Raw genomic sequence first — 27,323 nt, forward strand, 5'->3', positions numbered from 1 at the left:
CCCTGGGACAGTCCTAATAATAAAAATATATTGGTTTATACATTGTCTACCTTTTCCATAAACACCTATGTATAATATTTCACTTGATTTTGGTAATAATATTGAGGTAGTTAAAACAAGAAATATTATTATTGCGATTCCCATCTATGTACTTTGCATAGACAAAACCTGCAGGGCTTACATGAGCCTTTCAGGATTCAAGTACTAGTCAGAGGCCATGCTGGGCCTTCATCTCTAGGAAACAAAGCAGCAATCTTAGGACGAAAGCCCGTGTAATTCCTACTCCATTTATTATCAATGTAACCTCAGAAAAATCCTTTGCATTTTCTGAGCTTTCAGTTTTCTTTGAAATTTTTTAAAATGGGGGCTGAAGAGGTAAAGAGGGCATTTTATTAAATTTTACACTTGAAATGTATATGGTTTTGTGAGCCAATGACACCCCAATAAATTTAATAAAATACCTGGTTATATATTTTTAAAAAATGGTACAGAGGGTTGGGAAGGGACAGATGTCAATATTTGCCATGTTCACCTCATGGATTATTCTTAAACGGGGATAAGAGAGGCTGAAGCACTTTGTCAGGTAGAACTGTGAGATGGTATCACTATAAGAAGAGTATGAGACATCCCAATGCAGATGAAGAGAATGAGGCGCTGGAGTTAGGGTTCGTTTGGTTCCCAGCACTCCCTTCTAGCTGTATAACCTTGGTCGAGTTCCTAAACCTTATTAGACCTCAGTTTCCTCATCTTTAAAATGGGTACAATAAAACCTACCTCATAGGGCTGACATGTAGGTTAAATGAGACAAGTACAGAAAATAGAAGTTACTAACTGGAGAATAATAGTGGCAGCAGAATAATTAAAGTAATAATAATATTTTATTTACAGTTGAAGAAACAGAGATTTAGCAGCTTACTGATTTGGTTTCAGGGTCCTCAGAGAGCACAGCAGTAAAAAACTCAAGTAAACCCGTGGTGACCCTTGTATTTGCTGTGGAAGAACGATTTGGTGAGCGGAAGCTGAACGAGAAGGAATTTTTCTTTTTCTCTCCATCCCACCAGCACCACCTGTTCAGCTCATAGGGTCTATTTCTTTAGGATTGGAGAAAACAGGAGCCACTAGAGGCCCGAGGAGAAACCAGTACAAAGAGACTTCCCTCCTTCATTGCTGTAAGAATCCCAAGAAATCTTAGGCACGAGATTGGATTCCTAGTGGCGGCATTGCTTAAAGCCCAGGGTTTCCCCATTACTAGGACAACACTACTTCCCATTGAGCACAGGTCTGAATCTGTGGGAGCTTTCTGGCCCCCTTGGGCAACTGGAGGTAAACTTCTGATATGAAATCAGCTTGTCTCTTGATGCGCCCTCTGCTGGTTGTCCGAAAGCTTACTACGACAGAGCAACACTGTTGTGGACCGGTAATGGCAAAAAGCCATTATAGATTCAAGGCTTGGCAGGGGGCTTAAGTTCTACCCCCTCCATCTCCATATTTGGCTTTGATGCTCTGTGTTTGCACCCACTCCCCTTCCTTCCTTGGGTTGCAGGAAGCATTATACATACCCTTCCTCTGACTCCTTGTTTTCAGATGTTTGTAAAATTCACTAATGTATACTGTTTTTGCCTTGGGAGAGTTCCTGTCTTAGCCTTTGATGTGCAACTTTGTATCAGGGTCCTTGATTTGCATAGGTCCATATAATAAAGCGAACTGAGGCTGTGAGGCACTCAGATGCTGCCAGGCAGTTTGAGGAGTCCTCCCGGTCCCATCGGTTTTGTTCTGACAAAGTGTGTTTCCTTAATTCCGCACCGTTATTTGGAAGCTGCGCTGGTCCGCGGCACAACACGATTCAGAAAATTCTGCACTAAATAGATCATAGTCACTTAACTAGGTCAGAGAAGAAAGTTTCCAAGAGTAAAGAGGAATTGTGGGAATGTACTGCATAATAATTCATTTAAAAATAGTCCACATCTCCTAGGAAAGAGAGAAGATATTGGGGAAGCAAAAGTATCTAAATCTTCAAAGAAGGCTGCCAGGTTACTGTTGGCACTTAGGAATTTAACTAAAAGAGGAATTTAACTAAAAGCTTGACAGGAAAGAGTAAGCATGATTGATTCATTTCTGGTTATTGAGTCATTTAAATTTCTCATCTCAATAGAACATCATTCAGTTGCAATTTTGTAAAACTTATTGTAATTATAAGGGATCATACCGATTTTTGATACACAAGACATAAAAATTGGATCAAAATCATGCAGGATCAACAGGAAACTGATTTACAAATTTTTATTTATTTATTTGTTTATTTATTCCTGTTGATTGTGTTGTGTGCCCATTACCCAAAGTCAAATCATTTTCAGTCACCATATATTCGTTTTTTCATGAAAAGCTTACAGAAAACATACAGAGAAATTAAAAAAAAAATCACTGAATCATATTCTAAAACTCCTAACTAGTTTTATCTACAGAGGAGAAGGGAAAGAGAAAAATTAAAGATTGATATGTGGGTAATTCAGACCAGAAAAGTTCTGAAGCAACCAGGTATTTGAGATGGAGGTACGTTAAGCTCCTCAGTCGTCCACCAGCGCCCTGCAAAGTGGACGGGTCATGACGCAGAAAGAAAACACACAACATTTCTTTACCTCACACCTTTTACCTTTATGTGTGTTTGGTAAACATGTGTAAGGGGTGCTAAGTAGCACGTTAGTATAGTAAGCTATTTCTAAATCAATGTGTATAGTAGGCATACATGTTCAAAAACTTTACTGATAGGTATACACCATGAAATAAATCTGGAAGTCACTACCCTAAAAGACTGGCTCATTCTAAACTCTACTGAGCAGGCAGGCCTATACGCATAGTTAAATGTGATTAGCTCCCTGGGCATCGCTTGGTGAAAAACATTTAGGAAATATGGACCATGGTGGGTATGGGTTGGACGACAAGGAATGTCTAAGCCACAGGCATTTAATCTGTACCCGAATGCCTGATGACACAGTCTCTCCACCTTTTAGAGCGGTCCATTCCTTTGTTGAACAGCTGTTATCTTTAAAACATTCTTTTTACAATGAATTTAAATCTGACATGTGACAAGGCAATTTGGAAATACCATTTTATTGATTTAAGTCTCACCACCAGGGACAACACTGGATAGCATTTAAATATCTGAAGAAGGCTCAAGTCTATCTTCTTCTTTTCTTCTATTGGGGCTCTTTTAATTCTTTTTGCTCTTTCATGAGGTACTGTCTACCCTCTTGGATAGCACCTGAATTTACTCCAGTTTGTCAATTCCCTATTAAAATTTGATTCCACTTGTGCTGAATGTGTGAAACATTCATTTCCTTTGATTTGCTGCCGTGTACTATGAATAAAATTAATATTAACATTTTTAGAGATTTCATCCCTTTTGGCTCTTTTGATAGTTAACTACAGCTCCCAGAGGTTTTTACTATGAAGTCTAGGCTAGGACTTTACCTATTTACTTTTACAGTTTCCCCCATAATCGGGCAATTTATTATTAAGGAATAAATGTAGGGTTTATATTTATCTAAGTTATATGTCATCCCATACACTTTGATTTGTAACACAGCCCGCTGAGACTATTTTTTAATCTTGCCTCATTCAGCAAGTATTTCTTATCCACCATTTCGTGCCAGTCAGTGTTCTGGATTGTGGGTTCATAGCCTCTGTTATCGTGTACCTCACATTCTAATCGAGAAACTGGACATCAACTTTCCCTTCATGCGACATGTTAAAATCTGTTACAGAGGTAAAGGGCAATGACCATGAAAAGAAGAGAAAGATTTAAATAATTGCTAACATGTTTATGTGGATTTAGAACTTATGATTAACATGCATATCTTACTTTAAGTCTGAAAACAATTCTGATGGATAATCCTCAATTTACAGAAGAACCAGGGGTCAGAGCAGTTAAATGACCCAGCAAATAAGAAGTACTTTTTTCTGCTTTTTTTTTTTTTAAAAAAAAAAACCCCAGGACTAAGTGATTCTTTCTGGGCCAAAACTTATTTCCCAAGACTCCCCAGAAATTCCATGTAGTAACCCCAGAGATCTATGAGGGGAACGCTCTAGCACCCTCTGGGCTTGTTGCTGTGAATTAGGTTAAAGCCTCATCTCCACCAATATGTCCGCTGATCTTGGTCTGCAGTGGTCCTTTCTGAGTTTGAAGCCTATGAACAGCCCTTCCTTAGGCTCCTGTGTGTCATCTGTTGTTACCTGCTAAGTGCACAGTGTCCCCTGGCCATTGGCAGGTCCTTCAGTTACTCTTCCTTTCCCCGAATACAATTTTAAAATGTCCCCTTTATGCTGAATTTTTTCTTCAATTCCCAGATTCTCAGACTTTTCACCTTCTCCAATATCTGACACTGAAATCGGGAAAGAGTGGTAGGGTTAATAATAAAATGAAGTAAAATCCTTGGACCTGTCATCATTAATTGCTTTCAAATTTGGGACAGTCTTTATAAAATCTGTTTCTTTATTTCCTCTTTGAAAATGAACCGGGGTTTATTGAACATCTGGGCTGGAATTTCTGCTGAAGAAAAATATTCAGAGGCTCTTAAAGTGTGTCCCAGTTCTCAAGTCTTTTTTGTAAGTAGGTAAAACCACTTGTTTTTTTTAAAAAAAGAATTCTTCCTACTTGAGTGTTTTGTTTTGTTTTCATGTGCACGGGTGAGCAACTTCCATTATAAGTATGATCTGTGTATGGGGACAGAGAGTGACAAGTTAAAAGGATGGACTCTTGTACTGTATTGATTAATTTAATGGCAAGGGGAGTTTATTGGTCCTTTAATTTTGAATCATAACATTCGATTAGAAAATAGAGATTTTAAGAAAAGCCATGTATGTATTTGCAAATTATCCTTAAGAGAGAGAAAAAGCAAGACTTGTTCAATCTATATTTTAATCTTATTATTCAAGAATGCCACTGTTTACTTGTATAAAACATTAAGCAGTCATTCCTGTTTCGGGTCTCACTCTTAAGGAAAACTGCCACCAGTTTTGTGTTTCTAGCATCAGTGTATTTCAGACACTAACACAATAACATTCATAGTAGGCTTAGGTTCAGGGATAGTTTGTTGGCCACATCTTATATGCATCCTTGTCCACTCCGGACTCCAATGAGAAGCCTCCCAACAAGGCATGGAATCAGCTTCTCAGGAAGCCATCAAAGGGGCCAGATGACACAAAGGAAGTATAGGGAGTAACTGATCAATGAGAAACAGGAGGTGGGAAGAAGCAGGTGAGTGCCTTCATATGAACTGCCTGAAGCCTGGGTTACCCAGAGTCTGTCCACAGATGCCCCGTGTGGTTGTACAGATGCACCTGCCACATTACCTGCTGGGGTTTCCACATCTCACTGAGAAGGAAGCAGCAGCTCTTCCTGCCTTACTTCTCTTTTTCCTCGTTCTTTTTTTTTTTTTTTTTTTTGGTATTTTTCCGAAGTTAGAAGCGAGGAGGCAGTCAGACAGACTCCCGCATGTGCTTGACCGGGATCCACCTGGCATGCCCACCAGGGGGCGATGCTCTGCCCATCTGGGGCCTTGTTCCATTGTGGTCGGAGCCATTCTTGTGCCTGAGGTGGAGGCCATGGAGCCGTTTTCAGTGCCCAGGCCAACCCTGCTCCAATGGAGCCTAGGCTGTGGGAGGGGAAGAGAGAGATAGAGAGGAAGGAGAGGAGGAAGGGTGAAGAAGCAGATGGGCACTTCTCCTGTATGCCCTGGCCAGGAATCAAACCCAGGACTTCCACACACGGGGTCGACACTCTACCACTGAGCCAACCAGCCAGGGCCTCTTTTTCCTCATTCTTCTGTCAGCAAGTAACCTCTGCCTCAGATTCTGTTTTCCAGGGAAGCCAGGATAAGATGGTTATTGGCTAGAAATACCTACTGCAAGACCCATATGCAAGTTTCATTTCAATCCAGGATAATTTGTGAACCCGCTATGAGCAGAACCCTGCACAGTAGATTGTGGTACAAACACTTAGAGCATATGGTCAGGTAGACCCTGTTGTGTTGGAGGTGTCCGTAGAGGAAAAAGAGTAGTGTGTCATGGAGTTCAAGGTAAGCCCTCACAGGAGAATCACAGTACAGTCCCATGGAGTTCTGGAGTAAGGCCACACTATCTGCAGTGTGGAAAAACAACTCTTGGTATGTTACTGGGCTACTGGGTCAAATGAGACTGAACATCTGACCACAGAAACCAAATGACCATGCTTCCTAAACTGCCTATCATCAGCTGAATTCGGTAGGAATGACTGTCATAATATCAGGCAGACTCAGCAGCAAGAAATGAGATGAAAAGTGGTACATACAGATCACACCTGAGCAGGACTATAAAGCATGAATGAACTGTATGAGCAGGTAACCCAGAGCCCAAAGTCACCAAGATTGCTGCCCGCCCCTTTTGGCTCACACCTATGGCTGTATGAGATGTCCCATATAATCCGCCTAAGGAAAGAGAAAAATCCAGAACTTGGTGGTTAGTGAATCACTTGGTTTGTTACATAGATGTTGGTTCAGTATGTCCACCCAACATGGACATCAGCTGCATATGGAACTGGCCCGAAAAGACAGCAACAAGGGACAATCTTCCCAATGGGTGGATTTCATAAAAAAAGTAGCCTGCGATAAGAATATATATGGAATTGTGAGCAAATGGATTGGCCAGCTGGGTAGGGGCCTGAGATGAATGAAAAAGACTAGAATTTTTCAGAGAGAAAAGTCTGGGCTAGATGCATGTGGATGAATGTAAGAGTGGGTATATATGAATAGTTTTGTGTCATATAATAATAACCAACAAAAAAAATAGTCACAACAGAAAAATACATTGAAAAACCAAGACAAAATGCCTTGATCAATTGATAGTAGCCACCATTTGTCGTTGGCTACTTCAGAATTAGCATGATTGACACATTAACAGAGGGGACATTACATGTCAGCAGCATGGACCCTACTTGTGAAGGCTGATCTGGCTACTACTACAATTGAAAATCCAACCAGTTTGCAAGAGAGATCAATGTAACAGTATTATTTTGGGGGACGACATGGTCAATTGGTGGCAAGATGAAAAATTTGAACCCTTTCTTCCTCAAAGGGCCAGTGGTTTATTGTAATAGTATATCATTTTTGTTTTTTTGGGTTTTTTTTGTTTTTATTTATTCATTTTAGAGAGGAGAGAGAGAGAGAGAGAGAGAGAGAGAGGGTGGAGGAGCAGGAAGCATCAACTCCCATATGTACCTTGACCAGACAAGTGTAAGGTTTCAAACCGGCAACCTCAGCGTTCCAGGTCAACGCTTTATCCACTGCGCCACCACAGGTCAGGCTACTGTCATAGTAGTAGACACTTATTCTTGGCAACTGTCTACCTTTTCTGCCTTTAGAGCCTCAGCCAGCTCCACTCTCTGGAAGATTTCAAAGTGTCTGATCTAGACATATAATAGCAACTGACCCTGAGACTTACTGCGTAGAGAAGGAGGTAGTGGGTGAGCCACAGTCATAGGAGGCACTGGTCATATCAAGTACCACACAAAATCCAGAAGCAATTGGTATTATAGATCAATAAAATAGCCCACCAAAGGCACAACTGAGCTTGTAGGCAATACATCTGCCATCATAGGGTACCATCATACAGGCAGCATCGAATCACAAACTGTTTGGATGTTGTGTCCTATTAGGAAGAATATATAAGTCTGGGAACTAAGGGGCAGAAGCAGGAGTGGCCCCAGTTGCCGTTATAGCCAATGACTGACTGAGGAGTTCTGTGCTTCTCCTCCCTACAATTCTAGGCTCTGCAGGGAACTACAAGCTATGACTGCTACCTGGACATTCTGGACTCCTAATGTGCAGAGACTTAAGGACAGGAGGAAGTGATAAGAGTAACTGATCCTGATCAGCAGGAAGAGGCAGGCCAGTTGTTATACAACTGTAAGGAGGAATATGTGTGGAATTCAGAATCCACACAGACATGATGAAGTTACTTGCTCAATTATGACTAAAATGGACAAGTCCAGGAACGCTAGCCTGAGAAATGTTTGGTTACAACAGGCTCAGACTCCTCAGGAATGAAATTTGGGGTCATATCAGATAAGACATCAAGGCCAGCAGAAGAGCAAGCTGAGTGAGGGGAATTTAGAATAAACAGTGGAGGAGAGAGATGCGTACTAATGGTGGTCCTGAGACCAACTGCAGCAACAGGGGCTGCAGTCCATGCCCGTGACCCCTTTCCTCAACTTTCCTTCAGGGAGACAGAGCCCCTGCAATTCTGGGTGATCTGTTCTCCAAATGTGTATTGAGAAGTAGACCCACACAGAGTCAAGGCTGGGCTGCGGCAGTCGTGGAGGGGGGCACTTAACTGGCTCTGTGTCTCACAGTCTGCCCTCACTGTGCACAGTGGCCCTCCCTCCTGGCTGCCCAGAGACCCAGTGCGGGGTGCCAGGCAACCGAGGAGCGCGACCTGGAGGAGACTAGGGAAGTGGTCATCACAGGCAAAATCTGTCAAAGGTTCGATCTGGGAAAAGATCTAAGAACATCCCCTAGATTTTGCAACAAAGTTTATTTAGTGACTTTGGCAAGAGCTACTTCAGTTGAGTAATGGGGGTTGAAGACAGATTGCACTAAACTGAAGAGTAAATGGGAGGGAGGGTAGATTATGGGTTGTTGTTTTTTTTTTCAGATATAATTTACATACAATAAACTCACACTTTTTAAATGTAAAAAAAGAATGAATGAGAAGTAAAAACACCAAGAGAGCAACTTGAGAAAGTTCTATGAACATTTAGCTGTGAAGAAAGGAAAATGGTAGAGAAATAGGAACGGTAGATGGACTAAGATGTGAAAACTAGGGAAGAATTTTTTTTTAAGCAGAAAGAGACTTGAGCGTGTCTAGATAGCAGTGGGAAGGATCTGGGAGAGAAGGAGAAAGAGCAAAAACGTCAAGGCAGGGCTAGGAGACAGGGAGCATGCATGCAGGAGGGATTCTCGCATTGTTATAACAGTAACAGGAGCAAAGGATGGGGGTGGATGTTTTGTTTTAAATTTGTTTATTTTAGAGAGGGAGGAGACAGAGAGAGGCAGAGAGAGAGAGAGAGAGAGAGAGAGAAGGGGGGAGGAGCAGGAAGAATCAACTCCCGTATGTTCCTTGACCAGGCAAGCCAGGGGTTTCGAACGAGTGACTTCAGCATTTCCAGGTCAATGCTTTATCCACGGCTCCACCACAGGTCAGGCTAGATGTTTTTAAATGAAGAATTTGGTGGGGTTTTTTTTTTGCTTTGTTTGTTTTTGTAGTCTAATTCTCTCAAAATCCCTATATTATAAATCTGTGTTCCCCAAAATATTAGATAAAAGCATAACCCCCCATACTCTTATTCTCGTGAATGAGAAAGATTGTCCCTGAATAATGAAGAGTGCCTAGTACACTTGAACCATTACTTTCTTGGTCTTCCTAACAACTCTCTAAAGTAGGGCAGAGTCCTCCTATGGTTTTCATTGAATGGATACAAAAGTAGAGACTCAGAAAGATTAAGTGCCTTGCTAAAGTGTTTATGTCTTGCTGAAGGTTTTCGGACTTTGGATCTCCATTTCTACAGTGTGTCCGTAAAGTCATGGTGCACTTTTGACTGGTCACAGGAAAGCAACAAAAGACAACAGAAATGTGAAATCTGCACCAAATAAAAGGAAAACCCTCCCAGTTTCTGTAGGATGATGTGGCAGCATGTGCGCATGCACAGATGATGACGTAACACCATGTATACAGTGGAGCAGCCCACGGCCATGCCAGTCGAGATGTGGACGGTACAGAGGAAAGTTCAGTGTGTTCTGTGGCTCGCTAAATTCGAATCTGTGACCAAAGTGCAACGTGAATATCAGCGCATTTATAACGAAGCGCCACCACATAGGAATATCATTACTCGGTGGGATAAGCAGTTGAAGGAAACCGGCAGTTTGGTGGAGAAACCCTGTTCTGGTAGGCCATCAGTCAGTGAGGAGTCTGTAGAGGCTATACGGGATAGCTACCTAAGGAGCCCTAAAAAATCTGTGCGTGAGCCCACATTGAACTGCACTGAATAGGTATGAAGCTGGGAGAGTTTTCCTTTTATTTGGTACAGATTTCACATTTCTATCATTTTTTGTTGCTTTCCTGTGACCGGTCAAAAGTGCACCATGACTTTACGGACACACTGTATTTACCACTCTACAGGGGTCCCCAAACTTTTTACACAGGGGGGCAGTTCACTGTCCCTCAGACTGTTGGAGGGCTCCTCTCACTGACCACCAGTGAAAGAGGTGCCCCTTCCGGAAGTATGGCAGGGGCCGGATAAATGGCATCAAGAGGCTGCATGCGGCCCGTGGGCCATAGTTTGGGGATGCCTGCTTCACATAGTCATACAGTAGTTTCCTTATTGTGTGGGAGACTTCCATCCCCTACTCTTCACCATGACTTAGCTGATGTAGCTTTAGCCAATATATCTCCCCACCCTACTTTGCTGCTGTTGAAAATAAAGATACTGGATACACGATAAAAAGAAAGCATAGCATCCCAAGTCGCCTTACTTTTCTTGGTCATGAGAAGTATTCTTTCTGCAAAGTCCCAAGTTTCTATGAGTAAAGGAGATTCTTCATAAGTATGTTAGAACATCTCTTGTCGCCCAGAACTGATCCAGAATCTTAACAGATCCTTTCATGCTGTGAGGAGCTCGGTTCAGAGCTTGTAGATTTGTTTCAGATTTCGAGGACGGAGGGATCTGAAATGGCAATTTGGTTGTGCTACAGAAGACGGCCGGGCAAGCATTAGATAGGGGAGTCCAGAGAGTTTGGAAATCCTAACAGGATTGTCAGCCAGAAATCTGACACAGACATGCATCTTTCTTATAGATTTATGGGCCCTGTTGGGACAGAGATGCCCCAGTCACAATTTCGGCCACTTTGCCCCACTAACAGTAACTCCCCAGGGATGACTATCTCTGGAAGGAGATAAGAAATTATGTCAATTTTAAAATCTCCCCTTTTGCATAGTGGACAAGTGTTTGTTCTGCTTCATAAAGCTGCCCAGCCCTCAAGCCTAACAGCTGCCAAATGGTCCCTGCATGGGTGCTTGCCTGCTCCAAATCGATGTAATGCCCACACAGAAGTGTAAACCAGGCCAGACCGTGGACACACTGTGCTAAGTAAAAGCAGCCAGGCACACAGGTCACAGGCTATGATTCCGTTCGTATAAAACATCCAGAATAGGTAAATCCGCAGAGACAGAAAGCAGATTAGCGGTTGCCAGGGGCTTCAGGGAGAGGGGGTGTGGGGAGTGGGTATTGAGTCAGTGCAGGGTCTCTCCTGCTCCCCTGGAGCTTTTCTATTAATATCTGGGACTCTTTCACCATCCATGCAGGAGAAACACGGGAAGCTGGTGGAGTTAACACCCTGGCCTACAGTGAATAAGAGCTGATGGATGAAATCTGCCTTTCGTCCCTCCTAGAGCAGGGATCCTTGAGATGCACACCATCTGAATTCACAAGGAGACGGTGCGGAATCAGCAACCATTTGCTTCTTGCAGCAGCAAACCTTTCCTGCCCGCTTCATTGGCCCTCTTCACCCTGCTGCTCCCTGTAGTCACACCCCCCACTGAGAATTCTCGCACAGGCTCTGCTTTCTGGAGCCCTCAGGCTAAGACATCTTTGACCCTCCCTCTCACTCAGACTCCCCACACAATCCATTACGAAATCCTGTTGGCCTTGCCTTCAACACCAATCCCGGATTCAACCATTTCTCACCACCTTCCCTGCTGTTAAGTTGGTGCAAGCCATTGTCATCTCTTACTTGATTAGCAAACACAGTTGCTAGGGTTATTCTAGTAAAATGGAGATCATTTCAGGCAACTTTATTTTTTGTCTCAATATCCTTCATAGGATGTTTGCATTTAGACTATCTACTGCTCACAAAAATGAGGGGATATTTTATAGCTTCATATTCATTTGGAAATATCCCCTAGTTTTTGTGAGTAGTATATTTAATGCCTCAGAATGGTCTACAAAGTACATGATCTGTTCTATAGTCTCTCTGACCTCATTTCCTACAACCCTCTCAGCCTCAGCCACATTTCTTTTCTTGGTACTTCTTAAAGATACTATGCGTGCTCCTCTCATACTCTCGGGGTTTTTGCATTGATCCACAGTTTTCTCTCCTAAGATATTCAGATATTCAGATGTTGCCTTCTTAGGGAGGCCTTCTCTCTGACCATTTAAAATGCAACTTCCAACATTTCTTCCCTTCCCCTCTCCTCTCTTTAATTTTTATTCATTATACTTATCACCATCTGACATGCTATGTATGTGTGTGTGTGTGTGTGTATGTGTGTGTGTTTGCTGTTTCCCCCTGCTAGCATATAGGATCAATAAGATAATTTATTATAGATCTCCTAGGCCTAGAATAGTACCTGCATATAAGAGCTGATCAATAAATATTTATTGAAAAAGAGAAAGAAGAATGGTAAGAAAGAAGAAAAACTAACTGCAGTAAAATGCCACTATCTAGAGGTAAGATTTTAGGGTCACCTCCATCTCTGGGCCATGGCCGTGCGCCCAGAAGTAACTGCAAAGGGTGTCGAGAAGGAACCAGAGCAGCCACCAAGCCCACGAAAGACTCTGTCCCGGGAGAGCCCCTCCCTGAGGCCCTCCACTTTTGGTCCTCCTCATTGTCACGTACAGATCCTTTCGCCAAAGTTAGCCTTCTCGTTTCCCAGCTCACAAAAGATCGAAATAACAAAATGTGGAGTGACGGGAGCTGGCAATAAGAAGAGACCATCTCAGTCCCCTCTCTGGAGTTGAGGAATTAAGATAACACTCAGGTGTGGGTAAAATTAAGCTAATGCCTACAAGATGTAAGCCAAAGGCTTCATGTATTATATAAATATTGAGATCAAGTTTTTGAAAAAAGAAAAATTGGGACACAGGGAGCTCTTTCCAGGTGCAAGAGGGGTGTGGGAAGTTCAGTTAAGATGATGATAAAATATCTGAGTTTCTGGAATATTCCAATGGTAAAGTATTTTAAATAGAGCTGTAGCAGAAAAATCCAGGGCATATTTACATGTCACTACATGTAAGAAAATGGCATTTATAGGATGGCTTAAAAATCACAAATACCTGCTCTATCAGTTTAAGGGAAAAATTATTTTGGAAAATTTTGGAACACCCTAGATGTTCTTAAGGATTCAAGAGAAATGAGCCTGATATCTAAAGAGAACCATTTAAAAACCCAACATGTAGGCCCTGGCCGGTTGGCTCAGTGGTAGAGCGTTGGCCTGGCGTGCAGAAATCCCGGGTTCGATTCCCGGCCAGGGCACACAGGAGAGGCGCCCATCTGCTTCTCCACCCCTCCCCCTCTCCTTCCTCTCGGTCTCTCTCTTCCCCTCCCGCAGCTGAGGCTCCATTGGAGCAAGGATGGCCCGTGCGCTGGGGATGGCTCCTTGGCCTCTGCCCAGGCGCTAGAGTGGCTCTGGTGGCAACAGAGCGATGCCCTGGAGGGGCAGAGCATCGTCCCCTGGTGGGCAGAGCATCGCCCCCTGGTGGGCGTGCCGGGTGGATCCCGGTTGGGCGCATGCAGGAGTCTGTCTGACTGTCTCTCCCCATTTCCAGCTTCAGAGAAATGCAAAAAAACAAAACAAAACAAAAAAACCAAAACCCAACATGTAGCTTTAAACAAACAGGACCATTTTACATACTTAAAATTTCCTTCAACAATGTTTTAATTGGAGTAATAAAAGGCAAAATAGTCATTAAGCATACCACCCAGCATCAGTGAAAAAGAAAACAGGGTCGGTATGAAGGATTTAATGTTAGACATGAGGTACTAGACACTTATAAAATCTGTTTTTAAACTATTTTTAAACACATTTAGTGAACTTCTGCACGAAGAGTCTATTTAAGGGTGCATGTGCGGCATAACAAGGAAATAATGTATTCCAGAGAAAAGAAATATCACATTCAATGCTCAGGAACGTTTTATTTATTTAAAGAATATGTCTAGTGTTCTTTGTAATAAAATAGGAAGATTGAGTCAACGTAATACCAAATATACTCTGGTCAAACAAAAAAGCCCAATTATTCTAAAACAGAATTTTTTAAACTTTTTGTGGGGGGGTCAAGGTCACCTCTGAAGATCCAAAGAAGGTTATGGATTCTCTCAGCAGTGCACTAATGTACTTGTTTACAAAATTTCACTTCCTCACAGTTTCCTAGGAGGACAGTCATGGACCCCCAGGAAACCCAGGAGCCTCTGGTTAAAACGTCTTAATCTGAAATGTAATAAACATACTTTGTACAACAAGGAAATAGTAACATAATCAAATAGCTCAGTTCAAGTGAACGATTTCTCAGTTCTGGAGGGGGGAAAAAAACTATTGATTGATAAACGCAGATAAAATTCACTTGCTAACGGTATGTTTTCAGTACCCTGAATGCTTTCTCTGTGTTCAGTACTAGTTTATCAGAGCTGATACGAAAAACAGACTCCGGGACAGCCGGGCTGTGTTCACACCGGTGAAACAGGTAGACACTGCGGCCCCAGGGGTCCGAGACCAGGACCCCACGGGCTCCGCCGCTGGGGGGCGGGCCTGACGTTGGGGCTGGGCTCTGAAGCACACCCAGCACCGTGTCCTAACTGCACCCTCCCGCTTGGCCTCGGTCAGTACCCGCCACTGGACACATTCAAAGCGGCTAGCCCCAATAAATCTTTCTGTGCACCAAAGCTGCCCCCACGGACATCAGAACCCACCTTGGCCTACATGTAGTGTGTTATAAAGAAGGTAGTAACAAATTTTGTTGCCCCATCAGTATCTTCGTCTCAAATGAATAAATCAAATCCCTTCACTGTTCCGGCTGGACTTCTTCAAAGCTCTTCAAACGAGCAGTTCCATCTCCTGAACTGGTGTTCAGGAGACCCTGACACCCTTCTCCTCCCCCACCCCAGCCCATGAAACTCGTGATACCCAATTCCTACTGGTTCACCATGTAACACAAACCTTCCCTGAACACCAGTGTAAGTCAAGTTTCCTCTCGCCCCCATCATTACCAAGTACGCTCTCAGAACACTTACACAATTATAAAACCATGTTTATGTGATTTTTTTGATTAATATTTGGCCTCCATGATAGACTATATGATCCCTGAGGACAGGGACATGCTAGTGCCATTCACCAAACCCAGAGCTTAGAACAGTGTCTGGCATATAGCCAGTGCTTCATTAACGTTTGCAGAATGAAGAAAGTGATAAGCAATCTTGAAGGTACAAGGCCCGTCCCTCTTTGGGGAAATTCCCCATTGTGTGTAATATTAGAAGGACCCAGTTCTTCATCTCCCATTAAAGACACCAAAAATGGGAGAGGGAGATTTCCTCCCTTTCTGCACCTCCAGCATCTCGGACACAGCGGGTAACACATGCCAGCCAATCAGATGTTCTCATATAGGGTATTTCTCTCCGGCAAGTGAGTCGAAGAGGCAGACTCAGTTGAGAAATTATTGATGGCAGCACCCAGACCACCCAGCAGCCATGGAGCTGGGAGCCCAGCTCCACAGACGCCCAGTAGCTGGGGCAGAGGTGTTGTCCACGGAATTGTTCCGACCAGATACTCGGCTCTGGCTCCAGCTTCCGGTCTGCCCTGGCCCCTGGCTTCTTTTCAAAGCCTGGTTCTACAGTGATTCTGTAAATTACATGTTACTCTTTCAAAATATTTCTTTCCTCCTTAAGCTAGACAAAATGGATTTTCTGTTATTTAACATAAAAAACCTTGACACACACACACACACACTAAAAAAACGATAGAGCCTATAAGCATGAGGTGAAGCCACCTTTATAAGACACGAGGTGTTTGGGCAGCACGTAGGTGCTAACACAGAGGGCTTCTCAGGCTGTGACCACTGATTGTGTCTAAAACAACTGGGAAATGTGGAACATGTGATTTGGAGATACATGAGATTATTTTTAGTGGAATACCCACATGGCATGAAATAGCATTGACTCCCACCACGAGAAAGTGATTCCCATTTTCCATTGTCTTTCAATCCTTCTGTCTGATGCCACCCAGCACACCGTGTTGGATTGGTTTCTCTTTAGTATTTCCTGACCACTTATGACTCTTCCATTTTTAACAATGAGAAGGTGCTCAGTACATTCTCAGACAATAGTCTTGAACTAGGATATAACTACATGTGTATTTTCATTGTATTTTGTTTTCCGGTAACCTCCAATGTATGACAAGTCAAGCAAAATTTCCACTTATGGCCATGGTTTAACTTTCTAAATTATTTCAGTTGCAGAAGTGAGTCAACTTAAAGAAGCTGAGCGAGTAGCAGCACAGGTGCAACAGGGCAAAAATTCCGAAGATGGTGAACGACTGTTTTTATCTTAGAAAACTCTGCGAGAGTCCATCAATTAAAGCCACAGGTGTAGAATGCAAGTGAGTAAAAACTGAAGTAAAAACCAGAACCCCCAAACCACAACAGCTGCAGCACTTCCTTCAGAAACATTTCTGAGGCACACAAGTGTGTGATGCACAGACCATTGCTCCATGGAAGGCGAGGTGGTAAAAGGAATGAAGGCGGTGCTTATAGATTGTCACCATCATGAAACTAAAAGCAGGAAGGTTGAGAGGGCAGGCATGATAAGGCAGCAATTTAAGGAAGAATCCACACAGATCCAGAATGGCTGTTAAACCCTATCCTCGCCCCTGGCCCTGCAGAGAAGGGATGGTGGGGTCCAATCATAGCAAATAGCAACACTCTGGGCCAATCTCGTTATCCTTGGTTTTGAGGTAATATGATCTATAATAAAAAACCCAATAAATTTAAATTTTTAAAATTTTATTCTGCTTGTTTTATTTAAGTTCTCTTAAATCAGCAAACCTCAATTGAGAGAAGCAATTGTTTTTCAAACTCCCTGTATAGCATAGATAGTAGAATATGCCATGGGACGAGGGCAGCAAGGGTCGGGATACCAGCTATCCCTCACTGACCACCTCGTTAGAACCACTGTTAAAACGAGAGTGTACATGCCTGCTCCTCTGATGGGGGAGAAGTGGAGAAGAAGATTCAGAACCACTGTTGCAGTGACAGCCACAAACAATGCAGCTCTCTCCTGCCAGCCACCAGACCATGTGACAGGTGTCTGGGTGGTGCAGAAAGAGGCAACCTGTTTACCTTTCAGAACCACCATTTATAGATAGAAGACAAAGCTTAGGAAAAAATTGCTCCCAGCACCATAATAATTTGTCAATCAGCTAAGCAGTGGTTCTACAGCATCTAGATTCAGAAAAGCAGTTACCACAGAAAACAAGTTATGATAACAAAGATCTAATTTGTTTGAGAAGGGAATGACTTCTATAACATAGATATAGTCTTTCTTTTCCTCATTCCTCTCATCATCCTTTCCTTTCTTATTCCCCTTTTCATTTCCCCTAACCTCCTATTTACCAAGTTCTTGCATATTTCTTGGGCCAACCGTCCCTCAAAAAGTTATTTGTGAATTACTGGACGTTATTAGTTTTCCATGTTCTTTTCACAAAGCCTCATGACAATGTGGGAGAGAGGCTCACAGACTGAGACCTACTGTCATCTGAGAGCAGTGTGTGTTTTTATTTAAATTTTTAAAATAAAGATTTTATTCATTTTAGAGATGAAAGAGAGAGAGAGAGAGAGAGAGAGAGAGAGAGAGAGATAAGGGGGGAGGAGCAGGAAGCATCAACTCCTATGTGTGCCTTAAACAGGCAAGCCCAGGGTTTTGAACCAGCAACCTCAGTGTTCCAGGTCGACACTTTATATCCACTGCGCCACCACAGGTCAGGCCCTGAGGTGGTCAAAAGCAGTGCTGTGGTATTTCAAACCTGGCATCACCACTTAAAAATTATGAGTTATGGAGCAAATTACATCATTTTTGTTATTTCTAACTTTTCTTATTTTTATAAAGTGAGAGTAATAAAATCATGAACTCAGTTGGATCTTGTAAGGATTCAGCAGGTAGATTTTATGTAAAGGATCGAGAACAGCAATAAGCACAATATCACAATACAGCTTTACGTATTTGACTTACCTCACAAAGTTTCCTTTAATAAAAGAGTTTTGAAAATCACTTTGCTACTGTTGTAGATGGTCATGGTCATTGTTTAAATTATATACTATTTAACATTACCCCTGCACTGTAACAACTTTCTCTTACTTGTCCAGGAATAACTTCATTCTTCACAATAGTCCCTCTCAATTGCTTTTAAGGTCCAGTTCCCCTTGCTTCTGTCCTTATCCAAATCTTAGCCTTTGTGAATCAGTGGATGCCCTCTTTAGCACCACAGACATCAGAAAGCACCTAACTAAACATTCTGTTTTACCCATAAGAAAACGTGGGTCCTCTTAAATACATTCTCTCACCTAATTTCACAGTTAGTGAGAGGGGAATGAAGAGAATGCAGGTTTCCTGACTCCTCCTCAATTGATCTTTCTCTGACTCTCTCCTTTCTCCTTCTCGTTTGGTGAAATTAACAGCACGACTCCAAGTGTCCTTCCACTGTTCCTCTTCAATGAGCTGAAATTTTGCCTTTTAAAGGAGTTTTTGAATAAGTGATATCTCTGGCCTTCTTTCTTTTCACAATGAATAATGAGATGAGCATATTCATTCATTCATTTAAGCTTTTTCTCTTCTTTTTTTTTTTTTTTTTAACATCAAGGCAGTTCCCAGGTAATGACAGGGCTCTGCTAACGGAGCCCATGTCCTATTTGGGTAGGCATGCAAAGAAATAACATGCCTTACATGTTACAGAAAAGCATGCCACATGTCAGGGCTAGGATAGGGTTCACACTCAGAATTCTGCGGGGGGGGGGGGCGTGTAGATCACCCATCCTAGGGGTCATGGATCAGGAGAGGCTTCCGGAAGGAATTGACCTCTAATTTGGATGTTGGAGTAGGCATTGGCCAGGTGAAGTCAGGGCACCAGCTGCTTTAACCAGGAGGGGCAGAACGTGAGAAGGAAGGCAAAGACGGTTCTGAGAGCAGAAAACTTTGAGGGAAGTGCTGGTGGTTCTGATCAGTGAGAGTGGGAAGTCAGAGAGATCAGGAGCCGTGAGGTTTCAGGGAAAGACTGGGCTAGACCACACAGGGTCTTGTAGGTTGTACAAAAGACTTGCATCTTGGAGGCCAAAGGGAGTCAAGGCAGACATTCAATCAGGAGTAGAGAACATATTTTATGCTTTTTGGAGCATGGAAAATAAGGCAGTATTTGGAGGGTAATGCACTAAGTAATCTGGGGAGATAAGAGAATTACATACCCGTACAGAAATATTAATCACCTAGCCAACATGCATCACTGTTTAATGTCCCTGTGAGCTAAATTCTTGAGAAAATCTTGAAGTGCAATTTCATCACTGCCTTTCATCTATCTACATTAATAACTTGCACTTTCTTACTTGAATCGGGTTTAATAAGCTGAGTTTGTTTTACTATTTTTTTCTTTCTGTTCTATTTTTAACCACTCAAGAAAACCCTTTGTCCTTCGGTCCTGTCTGCAATTATCCTTTCAATGGTCATTGATTTAAATCTCTGAAATTGAAAAGATTCAATAATAGTTGACATAAAACATTATATTAATTTCAGGTGTACAACATAGTGATTAGACACTTAAATAACTTATCAAGTGATCACCCCCAATAAGGCTAGTAACGATCTGACAATTTTTGGTAACATTTTATATGAAGATAAAATGTATTTTTATGAAATTTTATCGCTTAATTCCTCTACGTGCCTATCTCAAAGGAAATTTTTGGATCCACATTTGAATAAATCAACTCAGATACCTCATACACAGTCACCTTCATAGAAAATGTAAAGGGTATATTTTAAAAATAGCCCCTGATTAAACTTTTGTCAACTGTTTGATGAAATAGTAGACCAGCTAAAATAATTTCCCATCTAGAAAGACTAAAAGGAGAAATACATTTTTTTTTTGCAACTTTTAAATTACCCAATATGAGAGCGAAAAGGCAGTTTGAATTGCTATTAGTCTTACTAATATGCGAGATGAAACTAAGACTCAGCCTGGGTGAGGGGTTGGAAAAATACAGAATAGCTCTTGAGAAAGAACAGCTCTCACTTTCATCTTATACCAAAGTTCTGTTACCTTTTCCTGTGTTATTAATAACTATGGTGCCAGCAATTCCAAGTTGCTGGGATTCAGTTTTTATTCATGGTGCACAGGCGCGCGCGCGCGCACGCACACACACACACACACACACACACACACACACACACGGCCTATTCTCAAGCTTTTTGTACATCCCTCCACCGTTCCAGCTGCCCTTGGCCTCTGGGACCTACCGTCTCCTCTCCCAGGTACTCACAGAGTCTGCGTATTGGGCGGCAGCTGGGGGATGCGGTGGATACCCTTGCAGGTGACTCGGAAGTTTTCCTCGTGGTGGCACTCGCAGGGCGGAGAAAGGCACCCTTTCCCCCCTGTGCTCCTGGGCAGGGAGAGGAGCAGCACCAACTGCAGTAGGGACATCGGCCTCATTTTCCAGAAGTTCAAGACTATTTCTTCATCTCCCACTATGGTCTCATTCTCAGACCTCTGCGCTTCAGGTTCCCCAGGCGAGAGGGAGGGGTGGGAGAAGAGAGGGCTCGCTGGCGTTGTGACCTCAGCACCCAAGAGGAGGCTGGAGAGGGGAAAGAAGAGGCCCTCAAGTGCTCCGTTTCCCTAGGCAACTCGCCGCGCAAACAAGCCTATTATTGGCTTTACTTTTCCAGCCCGGAGCCACGCTGCCCGCTCCGTCTGTTCCCTGACGCTTAACACCAGTCCCAGCTATTCCCACCCTTTTTGCCAACCAGGCCCACGTGTTGCTCTTTCCAAAGCTAGTTTATAAGTCCCCTCCTTTCCTTGCCTCTAAATCCCACGGGCCCCCTTTCCCCGTGGGTAGACTCCTAGAAGCGCTGCCCGCCAGGATCCCGCCGCCCCTCCCCTGCACGCACTCTCTATCCAAAGCGAGTCCCCGCGGAATGAACCGTCCAGGGCACATGGGGGTCAAGCTCCCGAAGGCCCAAGGAGGCTCGGTTGCTGCTGGCCTGAGGTGTGGCTGAAGCCTGGGTGCAGCATCCTGAGCGGGTCCTCACTGCTTCCCAACTTCAGCGCAAACCCAAACCGCTTTGCGCGGAAATCGCAGCGAGGAGCCCCCTGGCGGCGTCCCACTCACACTACAGCGGGCAGACTCAGCAGACGGGTCGGGAACTGGGCTCTGGGGCCACCTGCTGGGGAGAAGTGGAGATGGCGAGAACAGCTCCGGCGTTGCAGGGAACTCGGCACCCAGCTTTGCGATGTGGATTTGAAGCCTGTAGGTAAAATCTGGTCTGCCTAAGAGTTTTATGGAGCCATATACTGCTCTCTTTTCCCCAAAAGATGGGAAGATAAAGAATACTTAAGTAGTACACTATCATCTACTCATCATTCTTCAGACCGTAGCCAAAAAAAAAAAAAAAAGTTTAAAATGTAAATCGAATTGTGCCCAACTTCCTAATGAAAGCCTTCCATTGCTTAACTAATTCTTCTTGGGATCAAAAGAACATCAGTTCCTCACGCGCTGTATGATTGCATTTATATGAATTTCTGGGACAGGAGGGGAGAATTATGATAATGGAAGTCAGAATAATGATTAGGAGAGATTGATTAGAAAAAGACAGGACTCACCAGGGATGGAAATGCTCTATATTGTAATTGAACTGGAAATAAGTGAATGTATACTTTTGTCAAAATTCACTACATTGACTGCTTAAAATATGCGTGTTTCAATGTTTTTAGTGGGTTTATTTATATAATTATCAAATATTGGAAAAAAAAATCCATGTTCCTCAAGTAGGCGACGGGTGAAGAGACAGTGACACACTCATATAGTAGAATACTCTTTTGCAATAGAAAATGAAATGAAATTTTTTTTTCTTTCTTTCTGAAGCTGGAAACGGGGAGAGACAGTCAGACAGACTCCCACATGCGACCGACCGGGATCCACCCGGCACGCCCACCAGGGGCGACGCTCTGCCCACCAGGGGGCGATGCTCCGCCCCTCCGGGGTGTCGCTCTGCCGTGACCAGAGCCACTCTAGCGCCTGGAGCAGAGGTCAAGGAGCCATCCCCAGCGCCCGGGCCATCTTTGCTCCAATGGAGCCTTGGCTGCGGGAGGGGAAGAGAGAGACAGAGAGGAAGGAGGGGGGGTGGTGGAGAAGCAAATGGGTGCTTCTCCTATGTGCCCTGGCCGGGAATCGAACCCGGGTCCCCCGCACGCCAGACCGACGCCCTACCGCTGAGCCAACCAGCCAGGGCCGAAATGAAAAAATTTTTTTAAAGAAAATTACATATAAATTCTTGAACCTGACCAATAATAAGGTTTGACAACATGGACTACTAAGCTTTTCCTGTAAAAAGCCAGATAGTAAGTACTTTAAACTTTGTGGGCTACCTATCATCTTTGTCATATCTCCTTCCTTCTCCTCTTTTATACAAACGTCTACAAATGTAGAGGTCATCCTTAGCTGGTAGTCTGCACCAAAACAGGCCTTTGGCAGGATTTGACCCAGAGGCCAGAGTTTGCCGATTTCTGACCATCAAAATCAGCCCTTCCTCATCTGCGCAACCTCATTTCACAATCTACTCCGCTTGTTCCCCACGGGCAGCCACTCTGCTGGAACTGGAGCAAGACACTCATTATCACCTCTGGGCCTTTGCTACTGCTGAACTCTGTGGCTGGAACAATCCATCTCCACATCTTCACATCTTCAAGGCTTAGTTTAAATATCACCTCTTCAGAAAGGCTTTCCTTGAACATCTTGTCTAAGGTAATGATCCCCCTTCTATCACCTCTTTCATTATCTCCAAAACACTTATCACTGATTATTATTATTGATGAGTTTATTCGTCTATTGCCTGCCTCTTGCTGCTCTTCCATCCCTATCAAAATACACCATCCATGAAACAGGAACACTGCTGATTTTTTTTTTTTTTTTTGGTCACTGTATTTCTAACACTAAGAATAATGCCTGGCTCAGAGTCAGTAAAGAATAAATATTGAATGGACACATTTTCAATGCTTATATTAGTTATTTGTTGCAGAATACTCAATAACTCCCAAAAGTAGAGACTTACAACAACATTTAATATCTCAGCATTTCTGTGGAGCAATTTGGGAGTGGCTCAACTGGATGCTTCTGGTCCAAGGCCTATTGTGAGTTTGTATCCAAATGACAGCTGTGGCTGTAGTTGATAGCTTGACTGCAATCTCACAAGTCACTTACTCTAATAGCTGTTATATAAATTGCATCAATTATCTGTGAATTGTATCACTTGAGAATGTACACTTTCACTTTTTCCTTTCCAATCTGGGAGCTTTCATTTCCTTTTTCTTATCTGTGCAAGTTAGAACCTCTTTGGGATAGAAAGAATAAAGGCAGACATATTTATCTTACTCCTAGTCATTGGGAGAAATCATTTTTTCATCATTAAATATGATGTTACCTATACAGTTTCCATAGGTGCTTTTTATCAGGGTGAGGAGGTTTTCTTGTGTTTCTCATTTGCTCAGAGTTCTTCATCGGGACTGGGTAGTAAGTAAAATGCTTTTTCTACATCAATTAAGATGAGTCAACATTCTTTTTTAGTTTGTTAATGTGGTAAACCACAGTGATTGATTTTTTTAAATTTTTTGTTGTATTTTTCTGAAGTGAGAAGTGGGGGGGGGTAGACAGACTCCTGCAGGTGCCCAATGGGTATCCACCTGGCATCCGCCCCATGGGAGGGGGTGATGCTCTGCCCATCTGGGGCATTGCTCTGCTGCAACGGGAGCCATTCTAGCCATTCTAGCACCTGAGGCAGAGGTCATGGAGCCATCCTCAGTGCCTGGGCCAACTTTGCTCCAATGGAGCCTTGGCTGTGGGAGGGGAAGAGAGAGACAGAGGAAGGAGAGGGGGAGGGGTGGAGAAGCAGATGGTCGCCTCTCCTGTGTGCCCTGGCTGGGCATCGAACCTGGGACTTCCACACGCCAGGCCGATGCTCTACCGCTGAGCCAACTGGCCAGGGCCTACAGTGATTGATTTTTGAATGTTAAACCCATCTTGCATTCCAGGGATAATGCAAGAGTTATAAACCCCCCTGGATAATGATGTATTAAGATTTTTTAAAAAATGTATTCTAGGGTTAGATTTGATAAAATTTTGTTTAGAAGTTTTGCATAGATGTTTGTAAGGGATAATGGTCTGTATTTTCTTTTCTGCTATGTTTCTGTTTAGTTTTTGTTTCAGGATAATTCTGCCACTACAAAAAATGAGTTAGGGAATATTCCCTCCTCTTCAAATTTCTATAAGAGTTTGTGTAAGAATCAATATCATTTCTTTTTTATTTGGTAGAATTCATCAGTGAATCTATCTGGACCTTAAAGTTTACTTGTTGCAAGATTTTCAACTACAATTTTAATTTCAAAAATAGATGTAGGGGTGTTTATTGTAGTCTCTTTGTGTCTTTCTGTTTATAGTGTATTTCTTACAGATTAGTATAAAATTGGGTGATGCTGACATTATTTGCCTTTTATTTGGATTGCATAGATTATGCACATTTGATGTCATTATTGATATTAATTTAAGTTCATAATCTTACTACTAGTTTTCTGTTTGTCCCATTTGTTTTTTTGATGCTTTTATCCCCCCATTATTCAAACCTTCTTGGGTCAATTCAGGAATTTTTATGATTCCATTTTATCTTCTCTGTTGATTTTTAGCTATAACCCTTTGGTTATTATAGTGGCTGCTTCAGAGTTTATAGTTTACATATTTAAGTTGCCATAGTTTATCTGCAGTTGATACTATGCTACTTTATGTATGGTTTAAGAACCCTACAAAAGTATTACTTTAATCTTTCCTCGCCTCTATGCTTCTGTCACTATACATTTTATCTATACGTAAGTTATGAACTCTATGACACATTGGTATATTTGTAAAGATAGCCAATTATCTTTTAAATAAATTTAAATCATAAGAAAAGACTCATATATATATATATTTTCACTTAGTTATCCTTTCCTGTGTTCTTCATTCCTTAGTATAGATCTGTATTTTCCACTGACATCACTTTGCTTTTGCTTGAAGGACTTTCATGAACATTTCTTGTAGTATAGATCTGCTGGTGATGTATAATTCCATCTTTTTTTTGGTGTGTGTGTGCCTGAACAAGGATTAATTTTGCCTTCATTTTAAAAAAATATCATTGCTAGGTACAGAATTATAGATTGAAAGTTGTTTTTCCTTACAGTACTTTAAAAATGTTGCTCCATTATCTTGTTATTTTCATTGCTTCCAAGGACAAATATTCTGTTATAATTTTATTTTGAAATATGCTTTTTTCTTTCTCATTCAGGATGCTTTTAAGGCTTAGGTATCACTAGTTGAAAGTAATTTTATTAGCATGCGCTTTGATGTGCTTTTCTTCATATTTCTTATGTAGTATTTTGAGGTTTTTGAATTTTTTGTTTAACAATCTTCATCAATTTTGGAAAAAATTCAGCCACTATTTCTCTCTAGATATATTTTTTATGTCCCCTTATCTCTCCCTACTCTCCGATCCTCAAAAACACTGAATGTTAGGCTGATTAAATTTGTTTCACAAAAAATGCATTGATGCTTCTTTTTTATTAAATTTTTTTTCTGTTTGTTTTTCATTTTGTTTAGTTTCTTTTTGCTATATCTTCAAATTCAGTATTCTTATTCTCTGAAATAGTTAATCTGCCGCTAATCTTATCAGTATATTTTTTATGTCAGGTGAAATTTTCATATCTAGAAGTTCAGACTGGGCCTTTCTCAAATTTTCCCTGTCTTTATGTAACTTTTTTTTTTACTTTTATTTTTATTTTTTTATTTTTATTTTTTGTATTTTTCTGAAGCTGGAAACGGGGAGAGACAGTCAGACAGACTCCTGCATGCGCCCGACCGGGATCCATCCGGCACGCCCACCAGGGGCAAAGCTCTGCCCACCAGGGGGCGATGCTCTGCCCCTCCGGGGCGTTGCTCTGCCGCAATCAGAGCCACTCTAGCGCCTGGGGCAGAGGCCAAGGAGCCATCCCCAGCGCTGGGACCATCTTTGTTCCAATGGAGCCTTGGCTGCGGGAGGGGAAGAGAGAGACAGAGAGGAAGGAGGGGGGGTGGAGAAGTAAATGGGCGCTTCTCCTATGTGCCCTGGCCGGGAATCGAACCCGGGTCCCCCCGCACGCCAGGCCGACGCTCTACCGCTGAGCCAACCGGCCAGGGCCTTTATGTAACTTTTGATGTCTGTGTTCGTGTCCTCAGGCTACTGAAACAAAGTACCACATACCTGATGGCTTAAAGCAACAGAAATTAATTCACTCTGTATTCTGGAGGCTAGAAGTCCGATATTAAGGCATTGGCAGGACTGTGCTTCCTTTGAAGGTTCTAGAAGATAATTCTTTCTTGCTTCTTCCTAGCTTCTGATGGTTGCCAGCAGTCCTTGATGTCCACTGGCTCTCATCGCCCCGGTCTGCCCTCTGTCATCACAAGATATTCTCTCTGTGATCTAAATTCCTTCTTCCTATAAAAACAGCAGTCACTGGATTAAGGCCCACCTTAATTCAGTATGACCTCAGTTTAACCTGAATATCTGCAATGACTTTATTTCCAAATAATGTCATATTCACAGGTACCAGGTGTTAGAATTGCAAAATATCTTATTAGGGGTACACAATTCAACCTCTAATACGTCCTTGTGCGATAATTCTAACATCTTTATCAGTTCTGGGTAAGTTAGATTGGTTGATATTTCTCCTTAAATTTAGTTACATTTTTCTTCTTCTTTGCGTGCCTGATAATCTTTATTTGGATTGCATTGTAAGTTTAACCTCTTTTGTGACTGGATTATTTGTTTTCATAGAAATAGTCTTGAGATTTGTTATCAGGTGTGGTGAAATTACTTGGAAAGAGTTTGATATTTTTGGATCTTGCTTTCAAGGCTTGTGAGGTGGGACCAGAATAGCAGCACTATTCTGAGTACTCTATGTAATATTCCATGAATTATAAAGTGTTTCCATCCAGCTGGTGGGAAGAATTGCTATTCCTGGTCCTGTGTGAGTGACAGACGTTTTTCCCTCCAGTCTTCTTAGATGCTTCTTTCTCTAGCCTCAGTTTCTTCACATACTCTGCTGAATACTCCAAGGAGAGACCCTTCCTCGTCGTTCTTTAGTGTTTTCTCTGTATGTGGCTCTTTTTTCTATTAGTTTGTCCATCTACAATGATCTTTCCCAACACTCATCTC

The 27,323-nt window shown here is 42.4% G+C and overlaps 1 protein-coding gene across 2 annotated transcripts in view; it reads right to left on the reverse strand.

Moving 5' to 3' along the window:
* The window catches only part of TSHR (thyroid stimulating hormone receptor), a 108,691-nt gene extending 87,552 nt beyond the window's left edge, over positions 1–21,139 (reverse strand). For both annotated transcript variants that reach the window (XM_066273734.1, XM_066273733.1), the window contains exons 1-2: positions 21,000–21,139; positions 20,375–20,686 (exon numbers count right to left, since the gene is read on the reverse strand). In XM_066273734.1, the coding sequence (XP_066129831.1) occupies positions 20,375–20,686; positions 21,000–21,046 (359 nt within the window). In that variant the 5' untranslated portion in view covers positions 21,047–21,139. The remainder of the gene's footprint in view (positions 1–20,374; positions 20,687–20,999) is intronic.
* Between the last annotated feature and the right edge of the window lie 6,184 nt (positions 21,140–27,323).

The sequence above is a fragment of the Saccopteryx bilineata genome, chromosome 4 (assembly GCF_036850765.1).
Source record: "Saccopteryx bilineata isolate mSacBil1 chromosome 4, mSacBil1_pri_phased_curated, whole genome shotgun sequence".
Taxonomy (NCBI): Eukaryota; Metazoa; Chordata; class Mammalia; order Chiroptera; family Emballonuridae; genus Saccopteryx; species Saccopteryx bilineata.